The sequence below is a fragment of the Ostrinia furnacalis genome, unplaced genomic scaffold (assembly GCF_004193835.3).
Source record: "Ostrinia furnacalis isolate ACB-3 unplaced genomic scaffold, ASM419383v2 OfSCF7013, whole genome shotgun sequence".
Taxonomy (NCBI): Eukaryota; Metazoa; Arthropoda; class Insecta; order Lepidoptera; family Crambidae; genus Ostrinia; species Ostrinia furnacalis.
The window spans coordinates 17,396-39,814 of record NW_021137252.1 but is presented as its reverse complement, the minus strand read 5'-3'; the positions used below and the strand labels follow the sequence as shown (position 1 = coordinate 39,814).

At 36.7% G+C, this 22,419-nt stretch overlaps 1 protein-coding gene across 7 annotated transcripts; it reads right to left on the bottom strand.

The window, feature by feature from the left end:
- Nucleotides 1–6,295: 6,295 nt before the first annotated feature.
- On the bottom strand, nt 6,296–20,219 carry LOC114363166 (putative uncharacterized protein DDB_G0282133). Of its 7 annotated transcripts, none has more exons than XM_028318811.1 (8): nt 19,692–19,930; nt 19,420–19,582; nt 18,476–18,653; nt 12,122–12,244; nt 11,270–11,468; nt 8,976–9,205; nt 7,263–7,359; nt 6,296–6,589 (listed from the first exon to the last, which is right to left on the bottom strand). In XM_028318811.1, the coding sequence occupies exons 1-8, from the start codon at nt 19,928–19,930 to the stop codon at nt 6,538–6,540; spliced, it is 1,281 nt and encodes a 426-aa protein (XP_028174612.1). In that variant the 3' UTR covers nt 6,296–6,537. The 7 variants fall into 7 exon arrangements, with proteins under 7 accessions (XP_028174612.1, XP_028174614.1, XP_028174613.1 ...); XM_028318813.1 differs by having other exon boundaries at nt 12,134–12,244; XM_028318812.1 differs by having other exon boundaries at nt 18,482–18,653.
- Nucleotides 20,220–22,419: the final 2,200 nt, after the last annotated feature.

The window sequence follows — 22,419 nt, the reverse complement described above, 5'->3', positions numbered from 1 at the left end:
AATGTTACAAGGAAAATAAGTTAACTCCAGTTTTTCTGGTACCAATCTCATATTATACAGTAAATAAATAATTACTCAACCTTTTCTTATTAGAACAAAATAGTAAAGAGTTTGCATGTTAAATTAGTATGTTATGAACTGAGTTTGCAGTTTTTGTGCATAAATGTATTAAGGGATTTCATGGACTGGATTTATCTCCGATTTATCATTCCAATTATTTTGAATGTGATTCAATAAATCTTAAGTAATCTTAGCTACGTGTTGTGTGTTAGTCATTTATATGAGATCTTACATTTTAAATATTGAAATTTAGATAAAGGTGCTTTTCGTTAATATATTTCATATTTTAAGCATATAAAATGTCATTTAATGTAAATTTTCATATTATTTATATGTAAAATGAAATAAAGATTTTAAAAATGCCTTTTGTAGCAATTTTATTTCTCACCTAATCATGGGACACTAGATAAGTTTTATTACTTTGATATGGTTTCAAGAAAAGACATATTTTTAATCATATCATTTATTTCTAAGCACTTCGATCACTAAAACTCCACTTTTATATGATAAAGATAATAAAATATTATAAGTCGGCAAATAAATTACATGGCAAGGCCAAACATCATTCCATAACTTAACGTACTGGGAGATTTATTTTCTCAGCAATTTGGAAGTCACTACACATCAGTGTAAATTGTCATCACTCTAGAAATAATGTGTTTTGCTTTAAACAAAATTATTAAAATAAACATATCACAGGAGACAGGGGCCAAAATGTTTGATAACATTAATTTTAATTTAATTCCAGCAAAATAGTATAGGAAACTGGATTAAAGACGATTACGTAAGTAGATAACATATAAAGTAATGTCAAATCCAAAAACTAAGATAAAATAAGGAAATAAAGTGTATTGATTTACTTTATTGGATTCTGATAAAACACTTTATAAATAATTTTGAATATTTCTCTCAAACATGATAATCATGATATTCTAGCTTTAATGAAAAAAAAAATGAATATTACGATGTTAAGTCAATTTATGAGATCATTTTGTCAATAAATAAATAGATAATACGAATCAAGCTTGAAAATATGTAAAAAAATGCTTGAAATACTTCACACTCGCTAAACCTAAAAAAATCTATGACCACCTACTGTTCAAAATGAATTTCCATCAAATCCAAGGCAATAAAAAGTTAATAGAGTGATGCTAAGGTATGTTAGTTACGCCAGATATCAATGATTCTCATGTTAACATGTTATCCAATAAAAATGTTGAAAAAATGAAATCGTTTTTGACTAGAAAGCTTAAACTAATACAGAGAGAGAGATTCTTTTGGAATTTTATAATACTTCTTCGAGAGTGTTTGACGGTTACACATATCAATCAACCTTACACTACTGCGCGCATCGTTCGACTTGTTAGTTGTAGTTGAAAACGTAATAGCCTCGTTACATATTTGGATATACAGATATTATACCACAAAATAGGTACTCCTACGAAATAACAATGTCCTTAATTACGTCCAATAAATAAATCAAATACAAGGCAAACGTATTTTTGACAATGCACGAAACGTTGAAAGCTGCACTTAGTTTACAAAAGTCGTACAATAAAAAGTTAGATTAACACAACAAACCATCAAATAAACAGAGACCACGACAAAAATACTTATAAGATACATTACAACCTTTCACGCCTCTCTAACGCGATGATAATCAATTTTATTTATAATTTAGAATTATAGTACTAAGATACAAAATTTTATTTTTAAAGTAGGCTTTGCCTTATTATTGCACTAACAAACTTATGAAGATAGTTCATTATTTCACATTCGTGATGTTTTGGAAGTAGCAAGTCGTGTTTTATGTGTACATTTATCATGTTAGTTTCATTGACCTTTTTAGCTTTACGTTGAAGGCAAACAATAACATTTTAATTTTTGTATTGCCTTGGAAGAATGTAAAGGTATTCTGAAACTCTCTTTTTTATGTTTACGTCGAATGAAACTAACACGGTTCATCAAATATCTTGCGAACTACTTAACTGATCAAAGGAACTAACCTCTGACCATCCTCACACTGCATGTTGCGACAATATTCATACTCCTACGCCAACACAACCATTGCCAACGTGTAAACTCACAATTTAAATGCAATTTCGTATTTATAATGTGTGCGATAGACACCTATTCAATACACAAGTACAACTACGTTTTATATGTCAAATATTACTCAACATGCAGTGCCTTCCCCCTATAACTTACCGAACCTAATTAAATACATTCACAGGCAACATTAGCTAAGACAACGTGAAAAATTGCAGTCTTCAATGAGATACTATCCATCCTACCACTCGCAGACAAGACATGGCGATCCACAACAAACGCGCACACAATGATTATGGCCAGAAACCAGGGACCAGAGGGTTACTTAAGGTGTTTTCGGATTCTCTTTACATACACACCACATCAATAAAAACATATATAAACCATTAATAGCTCATTCTAAACATGGCGACACTGGTGGATCGCCCTTTAGTTTTAATAAATCAATTCTTAATTTAGCATCTGACACGCGTAACCCGTAACAACTGTTCACCGCCATAATTTTACGTAACAGTTGTCAATTCAAGAGGTCCCTGCCAGAAACTTAGCGGCCATGTCTTACACGCACTCACATCAGAGTATGCCAACATTATCATAAAAATACTCTTTTATTTCCAATGATTCAGTGATGTCAGGGGCTTAGTACGTAACCCAAGTTCACTACACAATAATATTACTCCAATATGTTACATTCGTGTCAAGACTTCGCTCAGGCCTACACCTATTACACCTCTATCACAGTGTAAATAATGCACTTACGACAATAAACTGAGATTAAACATATCGTAACTAGGACGAACCGTAATCGTACGTAATAATAACCAAGAAATATCTTATCCTATAAGATCCATAACATCAAAAGCGATAAAATAGCATACTGGTCTCGTATGAAATATAACAGAAAAATAAGATAAAATATCGTATACCTAAAGAAAGAATAAAAGCAAAAATGTAAAAGATAACAAACACCAACAAGTAAAGCGAGTATACCCGAAAATGTAAACGAAAATATACACTGGACTCCCAATTTGTGCTTCAGACAGAAGTAACCCGAACAACGTTACAAGATACACACAGGATTTAATATTAGACGTCTATACCTTACGTCGTTACATTAAGGATTATAATTAAGCCCTCGCCTGGAGGAGTGGCGACTCCGCACTAGCCGGGACCGCCGCGCCGGTCTCCGCTTGACCGCCTAGTTTTATTTTTAAATTTTCGTACAAGTCATGGCTTTCAAGAGATACCAGTTCTTACCAGAATACTTCAAAGGTATCCAAGGATAGGATAAAATCCTACACATGCAGCTTGTTTTATGCAATCCAGCGCGAATGGTACCGTAGAAATAACAAAATAAATGTATTCAATGTCGATTCTAGTGTGAAAAATGTTTAACGAAATTTTTTACGATACATTCGCGCTGTGGAATGAAACATAGTTTTGGTTGGTGTTGAATGCCCTATAGACGTAGCGAAGAAATGTAACGGTGCTCTTGCGCGGGCATTTTTTGACGAGAATCTGAATCTAGTATTGTTTTTAATTTTATCCGCATTGCCATGACGTAATAGTAATCAAAATTGCCCGCTAAAGACTCCCCGCAGACTACAGACTTTTAGTCGGCCGATAGTTGGGCCCGATATGAAGAATCGCCCGATACTAATGTGAATAGAACAGAATAGAATAGTTTTTTATTTGAAAGAAAGTGTGCGCACTTCCATACATGTCCATACTGATTAACAGCCCTACCTAACTATCGGGTGATAAAAAGTCTGCGGTCCTATGGTGCGTCCACACTGGGCGCACGGGCTCGCGCGGCACGCTGGTCATCCTGCTCATCCTGCTCTTGAGTGAGCAGGATGTCGAGTGTGCCGCGCGAACCCGTGCGCCCAGTGTGGACCAGGGGCGTTATGGATATTCGTAACCGTAACCGATTCAAAAGTTTCAAAAGGCATAACAGCCTGATTTAGCTTTATGATGCCATCTAGTATGAATTTTTATTTTTTTATTACTTTTTGGACACAATGAACACTGAACCGTGTTGGACAACTATTGCAAATTGCATTCTAAAGCACAGATAACCGTAACCGAAACTTTCGGATATCCGAAATAAAAAAATATCCGTAACCGTAACCGAAACCGGTATAATATTAATCCTATATCCGTAACCGTATCCACAACCGAAACTACATATCCATAACATCCCTAGTGTGGACGCACCACTAGGCTAACGCAGTGTTTTTCAACCTGTGGGTCGCGACCCCCTAGGGGGTCTATCCCTAGAAATCTAATTATGAAAATGCGTAAATGTTGTATGGATTGAAGTATTCGGTTCCTACTAGAGATGAAACGGATAGTTGTTTGGCCGGATACCGGATACCGGATATCCGGCCAGCTGCTAGGCCGGATAGCCGGATATCCGGCGGCCGGATAGTTGGCCAATTGTCTCGTTGCATATCGTGACGAGTTTAGCGCCGCACAGGTGCTTCGAACGCGATCAGTGGGTCTATTAGTAGACTAGGCCAGTAAAATTAGATTTTAAATCGAAAATAATTCCTACAAAAGATTTTATTGCTTTAATACCTTCATTGGTTGGCTATTAAGACTCTCCTAGGTTTTCGACTTCGACGGAGTTGTGCTTAAGGCCGGGTAACAGAGAAAATGGCGAAAATGAGGTTTTCATTTTTCATTTTTGAGGTACTAAACAGTAAAATAAAAGGCTAAGATTTTTTTTGGGCATAGTTGAGGATATTTTCTAGGGCTATTAACGGATGGAAACACGATTTGATGAAGTTGACTCGATAGAATAAATTCCCAAAGTTACCTCTATTCGTTTTCTAATTATGGTTTTATTTTTAAAATAAGCGATTTGAGATTGTGAATCTTTTACTAAACTAAAGTTCAGAAATAACTTGAGGGCTTTTAACGGATGAAATTTTTATATTGCGTCTTATTTAGTTACTATGTTAAAAAATGTGGAAAAAATCGCCCATGACGGCTTGGACAATCTCAATCAGTCGCGCGGTGGCGCTTACGGAGGACGGACGCGTGCCAGTTTTTTGGCCGTGACAGTTCTCGATTTGTCAATATTTTTGACAATGATGACTTTGATGAGTCACAGTATAATAATACCAGTGTTACTGGAGAAAGCTAAAATTTTTGATAATTAAGAATTCTGAATTTTGTCTACCTATTGAAATTTAAATCGTTGGCATCCTTTTAAACTAAGACTCTACTCATGATACATTCCTCAAATATGAGACAAAACCAATGAGTTAAAATTACATTTTAATAGTACCTACATACAATCGTCTTCACTCTTTAGAAGAGCACACTGACACAAATAAATAATAAAAAATTAGGTCAGTGGGTCAAATATAGGGGCAGCTGCACGTCACTGAAAGACGATTCTGTTTACTCGGCATCTGGGCTGGAGAACATGAATCCTTGCTTACAGATGCAGATGTAAATAGAGTTATAATTGGACAAATTTTACATGAAATGTTTAACAGAACTCAGTTAAAAGACACATACATGGAATACCAATAAGGTTGCGGAGGGAAAGCTACCTATTATAAACTAGCGGCCGCCCGCGACTTCGTTCGCGTGGACCTCGTTTTACCCCCGTTAGATATGATGTTTTACCTCATTTTACCCATGTTGATAGATGGCGTTTCACGGTTTCCGTCATACCGTAGTTTGTCCAGTGCTGTAGATTTTAACCAATGACGATAGATGGCGCTTTTAGACACGTCTTATTTATTTATTGAAATTTATTTGCCACATATCGTCATAATGTTAATCTGGGTCATAAACAATAATACTGTAAAGTTTCAACAAAATCCGTTCAGTAGTTTTTGCGTGAAAGAGTAACAAATGTTTCGAAATTGACGTCATTCTTATTTATTTATTTACAGTTTATTGTTCACGTACAAAAAGATTATTTCTAAAAAGAAATTTCTTCTAGCACACCAAGTAAGTCCCTATTTTTTACTTTTATATTATATTATACCAATGATTATTGCCAAAGAAAAAATAATAAAAGGTGATTCTATAACCAAGTGTTTTAATCATATAATACCCATTTTTCTCAAATTTTGTCAAACTAGTAATGACGTCAATTTTGGGAGAAGGGGGGGTCATGACATCATTAAGAAATGACGATAGGATGATTGTAGGGGGGGGGGGTCTAAAATCTGAAAAAATCGATGACGTAATTTATGGACGGCCCCTAGGGGGTCGTGTCATGAAAAAGGTTGAAAACCACTGGGCTAACGGTTACAGTTAATGCGTCCTCGCGACGGGCTCTTCGACGGCAGGGGGGGCAGGGACAGCGGGGGCAGCGACACGCTCGGGCGCGCGCGGGGGGGCGGGGCGCGGCACGAAGGGCGAGGAGAGCCCCGCGGGCGGCGGGGGGCGCGCGCCGCCCGGCTAGTTGCCGCTCACTATCTTGCGGCTCTCCAACTCCTCCATGTTGTTTGAGCTGCAACAATGGTATAGCTCTCTTAAGACTGATTTACACGTATTAAGTAATAAGGGCTATCGTTTTTATACTTGACAGTTGGCATCCCTGGCGATTGACAGGACCTTACTCTACAGTGGCGCCATCTTGATGAGTGCAAATGCGATAGTCCTCCTACCACTTTCGCACTCACCAGTTGGTGCCACTGTCTTCGCTACTAGCAAGTGACAGGACCTTACTCTACAATGGCGCAAACTGGTGAGCGCTAAAACGATAACCCTCATTATGTAGGTAACTTTTCAACTTAATTTTTCGGGTAATTTGGTGGGCGGGGCTTGTCACTTGACATGTTTCGACACGCAGTTTCATAGTAAACAAGAGCTTGATGTTTGGACATAAACTTAAAATTAAGTTAAAATTTAGTTACGATGCAATTTAATGACTTAAAATTAAGTTAAAATTTAGTTATCTAGTTAACTACTTAATACCTGTAAATCAGCCTTTAGGTCCATATAACAAAAACATGTTTGAGATTCGATTTAATTTCAGCCAAGTATAAATCTTATGGTTTGTTTAAAATTAAATAGCATTGAAATTCCACCAAACAAAAGCTATTTTTCACTAACATGGTAGATTTCATTGAAAGTTAAGTTACAGAAGATGGAAAAACTATGAAGATTTTGTGTAAACTTACCGCAGTTTATCATCATTCTTCCACGAAGTCACTTGAATGTGAGGGGGTGGTAGATAGCTTCGAAGCGATTGCACCAATTGGATGGTGTCCAACAATACTGAAACAATAATAATTTGAATTTATTGATAAAGAATACAATAAAAAAGTAAATCCTCGTTGCGGTTGAGAAAAACAGTATCATCGTCATCATCATAATTTCAGCCTCAGGACGTTCACTACTGAACATAGACTTCCCCCACTGATTTTCATAATGAGTGGTGGTAGTGGCCTGCATCCATCGATTTCCTGATACCTTATTCATCATCTGTCAACCTTGTGACATAGAAAAGTTAATAAAAAACGCCAAGTTTAAATTTCCCCGTGCCTTTCAAAACAAAAGTTAATCAGAAAAATGGCTCCACCTGCAGACACTCGCTCTGCTAGCCATAGCTTCTACCAATACAATAGCCTCTAGCCAATAGCTTCATTGTTGTGGTTTACAAAAAATAAAATGTTTAAAGAAGCTAGGCTCAATCTTCTGCAGCTGCTTGGCTAGTCAATAGCTTCTACCTATAGGTACAATAGCTTTCATTTAAAGCTTCCTTGTTACGGTTAAAAAAGAAAGTTTAAAGAAGCGAGTCTCATGCCCGTTTTCACCATCAATCCCTATGTTTTAAGTGACTCCTATGGTAACACATAATAGGCATTTTGTTTGCATAGGGGTCACTTAAAAATTAGGGATTGATGGTGAAAACGGGCATCACTTTTCTGCAGCTGCTCGGCTAGTCAAAAGCTTCTACCTATTGGCTCTGTGCACGATTACAGCGCCAACTAGCGTCCACAACTTTGTGGGCTCTGTCACATTGACATTTAGGTCGTTTATTTGTGAAAAAATATCGAAATGAAAAAATAACGAATATTTTCGACTAATAAATTGTTGTGATACCACGATTTGGGTGGAAAAAAGGTTTTGAAATCATTTTGGTCATTCAAATCAAATGAGGTAAGTCCGAAAAGTGTGTTTAATTTTGATTGTGTCAGGGTTTGTTTACTTCAATTATAGTTGTAGTTTTACAGTAAAACAAAAAGAAAAAGCTACTTTAACGGTTTCATTATATAACAGTAAATATATTTAAATGTTCCTGTATCGCTAGTAATAAATTAAATATCGTTTTCAGATCAAAATGAGTATTGTTTTGAAGACCGGGTTTGTGAGTGTTACAATATCAAATTCCAACCACAAACCGTATTTAAAGGAAAGTTGTTGATATTGGCTGGACAAGTCCGAGATGTAGAAGAATTAAGAACAAAACAAGGGCAGAGTTCAATAATTCACGCTCTCATCATAAGGCAAACATCTGTGCACAACAACTACTGTGACTCATCTTTGTACTACCACGTTGTATAGTCTAGTTATTTCCAAATTGTAAACAGCTATTAAACCAGCCCTATCGAAATACAGTCCACTCTTTTATTTAAGTTCCCAGTAGGACCATTTTCATGCGATTAATAAATGATATTAAAATGTATTATGTAGAATCGCTTTGCCATTGACAGATACATATGATGACAGAGCTTACATTATTTCTACTTTTGACCACCATGAGCGCTGCAATAGATTATGTTACCCCCACCTAGTACTTCGCACCCAGCGAATAGGTACAATAGCTTTCACCTAGAGCTTCACTATTGGGGTTTACAAAAAATAAAAAGTTAGAAACAAAAGAGTCTCACTCTTCTGCAGCTGCTCGCTCTGCTTGCCGTAGGGCTTGCACATGGCGGGGCGCACGCACGGCCGCATGCGTTGCAGGTTGCGCGCCAGCTCGGCGAACGCTCGCACCACGCGCTCCTGCCCGCCCGCGCCCGCAGTCGCCGTCGCCGTCGCCGTCGCTGATGTTGCGGTGGACGAGCTGTGCGACCCGCCGCCGCCGGTTGATAGTGATTCGAGGCTCTCCAAGTTCGCTCTGAGGATAAATTAATGCCGATTGGATTGGAAACGCTTACAAAACTAGTGTCGTCAGTAAATACCTACATTGAAATCTATACCAATATTATAAATGCGAAAGTAACTCTGTCTGTCTGTCTGTCTCGCTTTCACGCCTAAACCACTGAATCGATTTTTATGAAATTTGGCATAGAGATTGTTTGAGTCCCGAGAAAGGACATAGGATAGTTTTCATCCTGGGTTTTGAAGCACGGACGCGCGTGATAAAGTTATCCTGTGACAGACAAATTTCTACGCGGGCGAAGCCGCGGGCGGATAGCTAGTATTTTATAATTGGAACAGCTAGGGACTGGAATTCGCTACCTGCTACTGTCTTTCCCGAACACTTTAATCCGAGCCCGGATTAAAGTGAATAGGCACTTACAGGGCAACCAGACTGTCTGTATGATTTATGTAAACACCGCCCTTTGCCTTAATTAAAAAGTTTATACTTTTGTCTATGCAACTCTGTATTCTTTGTGCCTTGTCTGTCCGTGTGGACGTCAATAAACCGTGTTTACCTTTTATTAGGTATACTTCCAATTAGGGTTTGCTCCCGGGAAATCCCGGTACTCATTTTTCCCGGGAATTCCCGATAATCTAATCCTTTATCTAGTTCCGGTACTGACGATGCAATTCCCGGGACTTTCGGTACTTTCGGGACTTCAATAATTTATTTTTAATAACAATTTTTTGACTAGATGCCATCATCTTTTTACGTACACACTATCAACAAATGAAAAAATATTAATTCCTAATTCATTACTATCTTTTTAAGACTGATTGTTTTATTTGATTGTACTTAGATACTACTTATTATTTCTTTCAACAGCGTGTTTTTTTATAAACCTAATTTAGTTAATTTATGTTTTGTCCCTAAGAGGAGGCGCACACCGTTGATTTTTCGTCGGCCGATAGTTTAGTCGGGCAGTTGATCAGTATGGGCATGTATGGGAGTGCGCACACTACGCCGATTCGATTTGGCCGATTCTTCATACAAATTAAAATCGGGCATAACTATCGGCCAACTAAAAATCAACGGTGTGCGCTGCCAGTATTTGACATTGATAGAAAGTGAGAAAACATATTTTAACTAAAATAGGTTGATTAAACGATTGTTGCTTTTTATGAATATGGCGGTTATGATTTTTAATAGGCATTTATAACTAGTTTTGTCGTGTTGTGTAACTGTTTGGACTGATTTATTATTAAGGTAACAAACCAATTGAACTGAACAGAAAAAGTTTAATATTTTTGTTAACCTATTTACATTTTTATTAAAATGACGTACAAATTAGGTAATTTGTTTTAATAAATAATAACCATCGTGGGTACCGAAATTCCCGAATTTCCCGGTTTTCCCGGTACTGGCTTAGACCTGGTACCGGGAATTCAGTAACACTCCTTAGTACCGGGACTTGCAACCCCTACTTCCAATACTGTCTCTCACTTTAACATCAGGTGCGATTGCAGTCAAATACGTTTGTTTGCAACGCCATTTAACAACTGACCGAATTATAAGTTAAATTTTGTTATTCTACTTTTACTTTTACCACTCAACATTCCTATTGAATAAAAAATATGGTAACGAAAAACTAAATGAAAGTAGTGTTTTTAATGTTTTCTTCTGGTTCTCAATAGGCTATATTAATAAAATATGCAAACTAGCTTTTATAAACAAGCTGTGACTAGCAAATGAAAAAAACTAACGTTCTATCAACATAATATTTTCTAAGAATTAGGATTTTTTTTTATATACTTGTACATTTTACACTGCGCTTCTAGTCCCAAACTAAGCAAAGCTTGTACTATGGGTACTAGACAACGGATATAAACATACTTAAATACTTTTTTTTTGTAAATACATACTCATTATACATAGAAAACACCCAGTCCAATACAAACAAATATGTTCATGCACACAAATGTTTGTACTGTGCGGGAATCGAACCCGCTACCTCCGGAATAGTAGTCCGTTTCGAACCACTACACCAAACGGCTGACAAAAAGGAATTAAGGAAACAAACGCCGATATAGTACTCACCTTAAAAAGTCCGTGAGCTTATGCTCGTCACTATAATGGTGTTTGGACTTGGAGTCCAGCCCGGCCTGCGAGGCGGAGCGCGAGTGCGCGTACTTGTCGAGCGCGCCGTGCAGCGAGCGGCCCTGGTGCAGCAGCATCTGCTGATGCTGCGACAGCTTGTCCTGAGAGCGCCGGTCGCTCTTGTCGCCCGTCAGGCTGCCTGGAACGAGAAGCGAGGTTTACGACTTGTATAGTCTGGTCCGTGAGCACGTACAATTTTGTCCAATGACCCCTAGTTACCCATCCTTATCGCTCGCGCGTAATTATATTGCTGTCGCGACTGTGCGACTGGCACCCGCAGTGAGTGTGCGAGCGAAAATTCTACGTGCTCACGGACCGGGCTTTAGTACGAAATTTTGAGAGAGTCCTTGCAGATTACAGACTTTTTGTCGCCGATAGTTCGGTCGAGCTATTAATCAGTTGAACATGTAGGAAAGTGCGCAGGTCACACCTATTTTTTCATACAAATTGGAACCCGACCAAGCTATCGGCCGACTAAGTAGGTATGTAATCTGCGGGGAGTCTTAATGAAAACAAAAAAAAAAACAATGTTAAAAGTAATTACGCCTACACATTCCTGCGTTCATTCTACCACGTTATGGACATCTGAATATAAACTTGTTTGTCCAAATAGTTTTACTAACAACATTTTGTGATAGAAGTGTGCTACCGGCGTAAATAGATAATACAGTCTGTATTTCATATTAATCATATTATTCAGTCTAAATCTTATAACTAACATTTTCAATGTATCGCTGTTCGTTTCTATAAAATAAATAAATTAAGAATAAAATAAAACGTAATGATTTTTACTTAGCAACTCACTGAGAGCAGCGAGGTGTGGCGCCAGCGGCAACTGGTAGTCCTGCGCCAGCGCCGAGCCGCGCAGCAGCCGCTCCACCGCCTGGCTGTCCGACAGGCTGGGCGCGCCCGCGTCTGAAACATTCGCACATGAACTAAAGCCTGGTCCGTGAGCACGTAGAATTTTGTCCATTGACCCCAAGCTACCCATACTTATCGCTCGCGCGTAATTATATTGCTGTCGCGACTGTGCGACGGGCGCCCGCAGTGAGTGTGCGCAGCAACATAATTACGCGCGAGCGATAAGGATGGGTAGCTTGGGGCTTGGGGTCATTGGACAAAATTCTACGTGCTCACGGACCAGGCTTTAACAGGCACGCAAACGCAAAACGGTTCACCTGTATGTTGATACTGACACACACACATGCTCACAATAACATTCGTTACATGCTCAATTATAAGCTAGGAATACACTTGGTATACGCTCGCGTATGCTGAGTTGAACAGATTCGCAGGCAGGAAATTTTAAACTTAACAGGTAAACACAATATAACTTAACTCGAGAAAAAAAATGACAAAAACAAAACCCTTGGAACAAATAATATCCATTGCTGACAAAGATTCGAGAAAAAGATACTAAAACAATCATGCTTCAGCAGTTTTCCGAGATACTACATACTTTCTAACATTTAAGTTTTTTATGAAAAATATATTTGTGATAATTACTTTTGAACTTTCATTGAGAAGTCTAGGTCTCCGAAAACATCTTTAAGCATTGTCAACGGATTACTAATGTTTGGCCAAAAAACGTTTCCCAAATTATCACATCGCAAACAACGTTTCGCAAATTTTCATTTGGCAAATTCTCATTTGGCAAAGCAACTTATTGCAAACTTTTAATTCGCAAATGTTTTTTTTGGCATATTATTGTTTAGCAAATTATTGTTTGGCAAAGTATGGTTTGCCAAATGTTTCATTAGGCAAAAATATTTCACGATAAACTATTTACAAAATAATTTGATTGGTGCATAGAATGGTATACAAATTAGCTTGTGGTTATTATTTTGTTTAGTGGGGAGTTAATATAAAATTTGTTCTACATTAATTTCCTTATTTCATTCTTTTTATCGAAATTTCCAAATGATTCATTAACAATAGAGGTGATTCTAGCGCTCGGCGGCCGCTGCCGCGGCACGCTTCGCTCGCCTTCGCGCATTAAGGGTCACTGTTCTAACCTAACCTAACCTACTATTTTCTGCAATACCTACTTTTTGCAACCATACTATTTTCTGCAATGTTTTACATAAAATTATTGTGAAAACCATGATCATGTGCCTTATGCTTTGATTTGTGGGTAACGGTGGGTAAGTATGTGAAGTGTCAATTTGACCAAACAAATTATTTGGGATATAATATTTGGCAACATAAAACATTTGCTATATAAACATTTGCCAAGTAAAATTTGGCCAAATGATAATTTGACCAAATGAATTAGTTGCGAAAAGTACAGTTGCTAAAAGTTCATTTGGGAAATGAAACTTTGGCGATAAGTTGTTTGCGAAGTGAAATTTGGCGAAAAGTAATTTGGCCAAACGGAAGGATACCATTGTCAACACTTCAGATGGCTGGGAGTGCTGCAATATCAGAGGATTATATGCAGGTAAGTAAAACAGTACTGTCAATCATGAAAAGTGTTTATTCAGTACTATCGTTATCATAAGTGATCATACTTTCTTATACTATAACACCGATATGGCACGCTTTACTTTATACATCCCAGCATTATTAACTTGACAACATTTCATCAAAGTTAATTTGACCATTAGATGGTCAATAGATTACAATAAACAAAATAACAACTGCATACAATTAATAAATCACAGCAATGGTCTTGTAAAATTAAATTAATTTCTTAGTTTTCGTCTTAATATAATTTGTTAAAATTTATTTTGAACATTATTGTAATGTTCTAATCTAACATAGAAAAAAAATGGAAATACATCTAAAAATCATGTAATGAAATGTATAAATGCTTTTAAAAATATCAAGTTATCAACAAATCACATTGATTCAAAAAAGTTATCAGTTACTGATAACAGTAATGGTCACCATTGTACCTACATACCTACTTATTGAATTTTTCATAGGTCAAAATTGTGAAATGTTGTCAATGGTAAATGTCAGCAGACCCAGCTTTTGCATTGGACACTATCCCAAATCCACAATCATACTAATCATTAACCAAGATTATCGATAAGTCCTGTATTTATATAATTATATTAGACCTATTATAGCGGTCTAAATATGTTTCGTAGAGATATCATTACTTAAATTAGTTTTTTTTTTTCATATGCTATCCACTGATAACATATGAAAATAAAATATTGGTGAAATTCATGTAGCTGACCCTACATTCTACATGTATTTTCACATTAATTTTACAGACGGACTTGTCTTAAAATCTCGAAAAAAATCTTGACTACAATAAATCACTTATTTTCGAAAACTAAGTCAATTGCAATCTTTTATTTTATAAATTCATTAGGCCAGGTACATGAATATTATAAGATCTTATACAATCACGAAAAGCGTGCATGCATCTTATGCGCATATAAAAATTACTTAAAAATTCATAACAATAAAAAAATAACCCAAACTTAAAAAATAACATTTAATTAAAATAAATAATTAGTAGAATCAATCAATTCTCACTTGTAATTAATCTTAAATATTTGTAATGAATTAAAACCAGGTACTAACCAAGTTTACGCCTAAACGTAATCTAATTGCATCTGTTTGTGTAGTTGGTCCTAATACCTATCATAATATAATTATTATATTATTTTAAGTCTAGTATTAGTTGTCATTTGTAGTAAAGAGATCTACCAGTGTAACACCAGTGTACACTGGCAAAAAATCCTAAAATCTTATTATTTTCAAGTTTTTGGTATGGAAATAGACTAGTCACATAGGAACCATAAAAGTTGTATTTATTTCCGTTTTTTTATTTACAGTTTTAAATAAAAAATATCCTCATCCTTCATTCCCTTTCTTATAAAACTTTAAATTTTTGCTTGTGTGGACCAAAAATTAGGTACAATTATATTATAGCGGCTTTAAGCGTCGCCAGTTAGGCAAAATACGGCCTTGTAAGAGGGACATTGTGTGCATGCGCGAGTTGTGTGTTTACAAATGTACGAGGGGGGGCAAATTGTGCGCTTGAAGTAGGATACCAATCATCATTCATAGGATTCATGGTCGGGGCTGAAACTGTCCGGGGCTGTCGAACTAAAGAACGACGCAAGAAAGGTGGGTTGACCCTCATGTATGGGGCAGAGGGCAGTCGCGGGCGAGGGATTGTAGATGGAACTTTGATATTGTTATGAGCGCTGGGCGCTTTTGGGTTAGGTCTTAAAAACGAAATTGTGTAGTCTACAGGAATGTTTAGACTTGGGCGCATTTCATCTTCTTCAAATGAAGAAACGTCATCAAACGATAACGAATAGTCGATAGGTGCATTTAGGGCTACACCCCTAACCACTGCTCGTGGAAGGAATGGAACATGCAATGAATAGTCTACAGGATATGCGTATGTAACTGGGCGTGAGTCGGTTACTGTAACGGAAGGGTTATTTGGAGCTGAATTTGGAATCAGTGTGTCAGTGTTGGAATCAGGCAGTGAGTCAGGACTGTCTGCAGTCTGGATGTTTTCATCTGGACCTGCATCAGTTTCAGTGTCAGAAGCATCACGTGCAGAAGTATTTTCGGTCCGAATTGGATCTGAAAGTGTATCGCTTTCTACGTTAGAGTTACGGTTTATGAGAACGTCGCTTTGTACGTTAGAGTAGTTACGGTTCATACCGACGTCACTTTGTACGTTAGAGTTACGGTTAACGTTAACGTCTCTTTGTACGTTAGAGTTACGGTTTACGCTAACGTCTCTTTGTACGTTAAAGTTACGGTTCATGCCGACGTCACTTTGTACGTTAGAGTTATGGTTAACGTTAACGTCTCTTTGTACGTTAGAGTTACGGTTTACGCTAACGTCTCTTTGTACGTTAGAGTTACGGTTTACGCTAACGTCTCTTTGTACGTTAGAGTTACGGTTTACGCTAACGTCTCTTTGTACGTTAGAGTTACGGTTAACGTTAACGTCGCTTTGTACGTTAGAGTTACGGTTTATTAAAACGTCGCTTTGTACGTTAGAGTTACGGTTTATTAAAACGTCGCTTTGTACGTTAGAGTTACGGTTTACGTTAACTTCGCTTTGTACGTTAGAGTTACGGTTTACGTTAACGTCGCTTTGTACGTTGGAGTTACGGTTTATGAGAACGTCGCTTTGTATGTTAGAGTAATAACGGCTAAAGTGCACGTCACTTTGTAAGTTAGAGTAGTTACGGTTTATGAAAAAGTCGCGTGGTACGTTATTTATGAAAGCGTCGCTTGGTATGTTAGAGTAGTTACGGTTAAAGTGGACGTCACTTTGTAAGTTAGAGTAGTTACGGTTTATGAAAACGTCGCTTGGTACGTTAGAGTAGTTTCGGTTTACGTAAACGTCACTTTGAACGTTAGAGTTACGGTTTATGTCAACATCTGGAATTGATGGTGTGTTGGTTAATAGATACGGGAACATGTTTCTACACCTAGCGGCAATTAATTCACGTTGTATAGCTACTTGCAAGGATAATGCTTCGACTACTGGAAGTTTCCGCAATTGAGATGCAATATTTATTGCAAAATAATGGTATTCGTCCTCATCGTAGCGAAACCTTTCTGAGCCATTGTCAAAATATCGAAGGAAAGATTTATCGTCCTGAGGATTTGTAGCGTCAGCAGCTCCTTGTGATTCATTAGTTTTCCTCGCATTTCTTGGTCTTTCGCAATTATCTGATCGCGACTGATCTTGCATTTGAGCAGCCGGCGGTGGCGAGTCTGAGTTGTCAGCATCAGCTGTCTGGGAATCCTGGGATGACGCATCTGACTCCTGTAAGTGAACATGGCTGTTAGTTCAAGTTAGAACTTTCTATAGAAATGATGTTATTAGCTATTGTATTTAGTTTGAGATGCAACTCTTATCGTTAAGAAACTTTAATAACTAGTAATAATAGTTTAAGATTCAGTCATTTCTTGCTGTTTATGCAATAGACAATTAGATATTTACAAATTTTATTTATCATAGGAAATTCTATTGCAGAGTAGAGCAAACAGATACCAAATTGGGAAGTGCCATCAATATAACACCATTTCTTCCACTCTGGAAATCCAACTAAGATCTTCCCTTGAATGTTTCCATGTTAATATAATATAAATTATACAATAGATACTCACCGAGTCTAATTCATTATTGTCGTTGTCCTTGGCTCCCATAAATGATACCATTTCTGTAAAGTTTACAGAAGGTTTACAGGGTAAACCATGGCATGAGTGTAGTAGCACTGCTTCGCGCCGATTTCTTTTTTTATTCAGACACTAAACTTGCTATTTAAATTTTTAAAATGTAAAAAATATGTTCAATTATTTCCTATTTTAATAATATCTTTTTAATAAAATGACTATGTGAAGATCACGCCCACACCCCTTGGTTAGCCAAACTAACCAAGGCTCAGAACTGGTTAGTAAAGATCTTAAAAATCTTGCAATACAATTTTTAAGTTCTTAACTGATTATCAAATAGATAATATGTACAAATCAATGCTGTTGAAACATTTATTTTTTAAATAAATAAATAAAATAAAATTAATCCAAAAAAAAGAAATCCTAAATATATTTTATAACTAAACCGGTTTCTGAGCCTTGGAGAGCAATCTAGAAAAATCTGATAAAAGTTCTTCAATAATATAATATTATATTTAAAAACTGTTATGTTTAAAAAATTAGCTTATTGAGAGCAAGTAATCAATTCATTTAAAAAGATTTCACACACATGCCATAGTAACAATAAGGGTGGTTGTTGACGAGCCGATTTCTACCCGATCCAGCATCAGGTAGATGCCGGATTCCCGTTCCGGTCCTCCACAAATATGATGTGTAACCAGCTTGTTCATGAATACAACTTTACAGTCTACCATGTCAACTGACGACCGGACGTAGGCCCGGTATATAGCCGTCTGAAGGCCTGGCAAAAATCCGTCTCGTCAACACTCGCCCCTCAATCAAACCATGCCTTTATACTAAAAATGAGTATGTGTGTCAGTAGAACAGACAAGTTATCCTATCAAAATATTCTTGCAACTAAAACCAAATACTACTGTCTACAATTCTAATAGGTGAATTGTCTTATCTCAACTTTATAGTAAAACAATTTAGTTGCAATAATCTTTTTATCTGTACTGCAATATGAAGAAGAATATGCCTTTGTGTACGCACCCTTACCTGGGATGTATGTTGGCTGCTGCGACAGATGCTGTTGTATTGATTTTTGAGTCATCTCTAGTTGATTTTTATAATACCGGCACGCAGGGTTGGGGCAGTTTTGGACCACCTCAATTATAAATTCCTTCTCCATTCCAAACTGTTCACGGCCTATTGTGTATGATTCCACAACCTGCAAACACAACAAGAGCATTATTATAATAGAATAGTAGAATTCTTTTATACATTTGCAACACTAGTCTTTTATCAATACAGAGAGATTAGTAAATATTATACAATTACTTGGTAGAGAAATATGAGAGAAGCATCAGAGAAGAATCTCATTGTTGGAAGTTCCTCCTATTAACTCTATAAAACATATTACTTTTAGGACTCATGCTACTTTCTCTAATACAGGTTTAGCAGATGCAAATATTGTTCCTTTTCTTGTAAGCTTCAACTATAGATAGAACTCGCACAGCATAAGTTCTAGTAATAACAGAAATGGTCTGCACTCAAATGGTATACTTCATCATAAAGCTCTTGAAAAAATTAATGTTCACCATGGTCCATAAAGGTTAATCTTTGTCAAATTCTACAGACATTACAGAAAGAGATTATTTATATAAAAGATGTAAATGGGCCACCAAGGCAAAAAAAAACTTAAATGTGCTCAAACCATAAAAAAAATATAATATGAACCAATGGACGTCTAAAGTCATAAATAAAAATGTTTTTAACAACCATTTCCAATTAGAAATATCACAAGAAATCATTAATCATCATGTAACATTTTTCCAACACTACAAAGAAACAACTCTAATGAAAAGTAACCACTTAGGTACACCAAGCAGTTACTGATTTGTATTGTTTAACATGTTTGTGCTTGTACAGAAGCAAAATCTATCTCCGTAATAATTAAAGTCTTGATATTCATGACAAATCTAAGTAATACTTACAGCTCTAACTGTAGCTTCTAGGCCCAAATGCAATCCATGCGGGCCATTCATGTGTTTTAACATCACAGCATTAGCAAAATGTTCATATGGTAGGATGATTTTGCCATTTTCACGAAGTATCAGTCTGCCTTGGGTATCCAAACCTACTCTAGAAGCCATCATCCTGAAAATAAAAATGTACATTTAAAAAATCTGACCAAATGTAGATATCTATACTCTCTAGAATATACCGACGGAGCTGAACAAATTATCCTAATGAAATTTTGACTTACTGCAAATAAGCTGCACTTGGAAGCATAGAAGATTCCTTGAGGTCACTAAAGCATTGTAAAAGTTCTATACTGGGGCTCCAGCCCTTGTTTTGTAAATAGAGCTGCAGCAGCATGTACAGCTTTTCCGTGACGTAGCCCTCGGCGCCGTGCGGGGCCGCCGCGCTGCTGGCGCCCGCCGCGCCGCCCGAGCCGCCCGTGCTCTTCGCCAGCACGCTCTTCATGGTCTCCGCCAGATCCATCTTGTAGATGTCCAAATAAGTCCTCTTTTGGGAATCCTTTGTCGAAAAAAATAAACACTAAATACACATTTTAAATGTCGATGTAAATGCAGATCGATAGCGACATTTGCACACAAGATGTTTTGATTCACAAACACCACTCACCAGAATGATTGTATGTGGTAACTAACTATCGGAAAACAATTTATTTCTAACTAGCTAATTACATAAATATCCATCCAATTGATTAATTGCAAGCTAATTTCCAAAATAAAATAGAAACCAATACGAAGCTTGCTTCTTCAGATTTGACGCTGTCATTTTTTTTGTATTTTTTTTTTATTATTTTACCTTGCCTAAGTTTCGTTCAGAAATTTTATTTCGTATTTTAACCAAAGATTTTACATCGTACCGTATCGTATCGTCTTCAAATTCTCCAAATCATTTATTTACCTACTCAGCCCAAAAAGAAAACTCTATTGATGAGCAATTTAAGTTTTTTTTTACCTTCATTATGTATGAGTAATTTAATGTTTTTAAAACAAAATCTTAGAATTAGGGTCCCTCTGGGTCTAAGGAACCCTAAAAAGCTTTAGGGTTATTAAAACACAGCGTTCTGTTGAGAGAGCAGTCTATGATTTCTTTGCCTAATTAGTTTTTTTTTTTTTTTTTTTTTTTTTTCCACAACGAGGAAGCTCTTGGGCTTGGCCTGTAAGTAAAGTAAAGAAAACTTACCAATTGTTTCTGATCTATGATGTATGATTATAGCCCATGAAGCTAAAGATAAAAATGGAGGGCAGAGTTGGAACAAAAACTTGAGTCAAATACCTACTTATATCTATCTCGCTCTCTGCGGCCCTACCTCTCTTTTTAGTGTGAACTGTAGTATTGCTATCTTCTGATTTAAATCTCCTTGTAAATTCTTTGAAATAGCCAATTCACTAACCAAATCAGAAGTTAAACAAATAAATAATTAATATTTGAAACTAAGATTACCTAGTTAAATAAAAAATCACAAAATTGTCGGCCATTTAGGCTTAATGTGTTGGCGAATCAGGGAATTACAATCCCAATTCCTGGGTAATCGGTACCATGTGATGTGGCAACATCGGCCCAATCCGGCCCATCATGGCGGCTGTTTACTATTTTGTTTATTAAGCAGTTAATTTCGTTTGAGATTGTTTACTGGAAATAATCATTGTTTTATCACAAGAATTGGTGCAAAATTTTGTAGTGCGTGGTTGCGGTAGTATGTGGTGTCCTGGAAGTGACATAAGATTCCACGCGTAAGTGTTTATTTCGTGATTTCCGACATTGGATCATCTTACCAGCCAGATCATCGACATCTGATCGTTTTACCAGTAATTACACTTATCATTTTTAATGATACCTATGTCAAGAAATAAAGATTTTACATTGGTTTCATTGAATTTGAGCAATTTTATATTTTTTGTTTATTTAGAAAGAGCGAGTCTGCCCACAGAGAGCGAGATAGTGATACTTAGTTTGTGCTTCAAGTAGGTATTCGGAGTGTGGCCTCCATTTTTATCTGTAGCTTCATGAGGTAAACTACATCCATGTTTAGCTTCATGAAGCTACAGATAAAAATGGAGGCCACACTCCGAATACCTACTTGAAGCACAAACTAAGTATCACTATCTCGCTCTCTGTGGGCAGACTCGCTCTTTCTAAATAAACAAAAAATATAAAATTGCTCAAATTCAATGAAACCAATGTAAAATCTTTATTTCTTGACATAGGTATCATTAAAAATGATAAGTGTAATTACTGGTAAAACGTTTTAGGAAGAAATTACTGTAAAAAATGTGAAAAATGTTTACAATGATCCAATGTCGGAAATCACGAAATAAACACTTACGCGTGGAATCTTATGTCACTTCCAGGACACCACGTACTACCGCAACCACGCACTACAAAATTTTGCACCAATTCTTGTGATAAAACAATGATTATTTCCTCTAAACAATCTCAAACGAAATTAACTGGTTAATAAACAAAATAGTAAACAACCGCCATGATGGGCCGGATTGGGTCGATGTTGCCACATGGTACCGATTACCTAGGAATTGGGATTGTAATTCCCTGATTCGCCAACGCATTAAGCCTAAATGGCCGACAATTTTGTGATTTTTTATTTAACTAGGTAATCTTAGTTTCAAATATTAATGATTTATTTGTTTAACTTCTGATTTGGTTATTGAATTGGCTATTTCGAAGAATTTACAAGGAGATTTAAATCAGAAGATAGCAATACTACAGTTCACACTAAAAAGAGAGGTAGGGCCGCAGAGAGCGAGATAGATATAAGTAGGTATTTGACTCAAGTTTTTGTTCCAACTCTGCCCTCCATTTTTATCTTTAGCTTCATGGTTTACCTTCTTCCTCCACCAGTTGGCATCACAAAAATAGGTGATCCGTCAACTCTGCGTCAACTTGACATTTCATAGCACTTTGCTCCGCTTTGCTCTATGTCACTGTCACAAACAGTG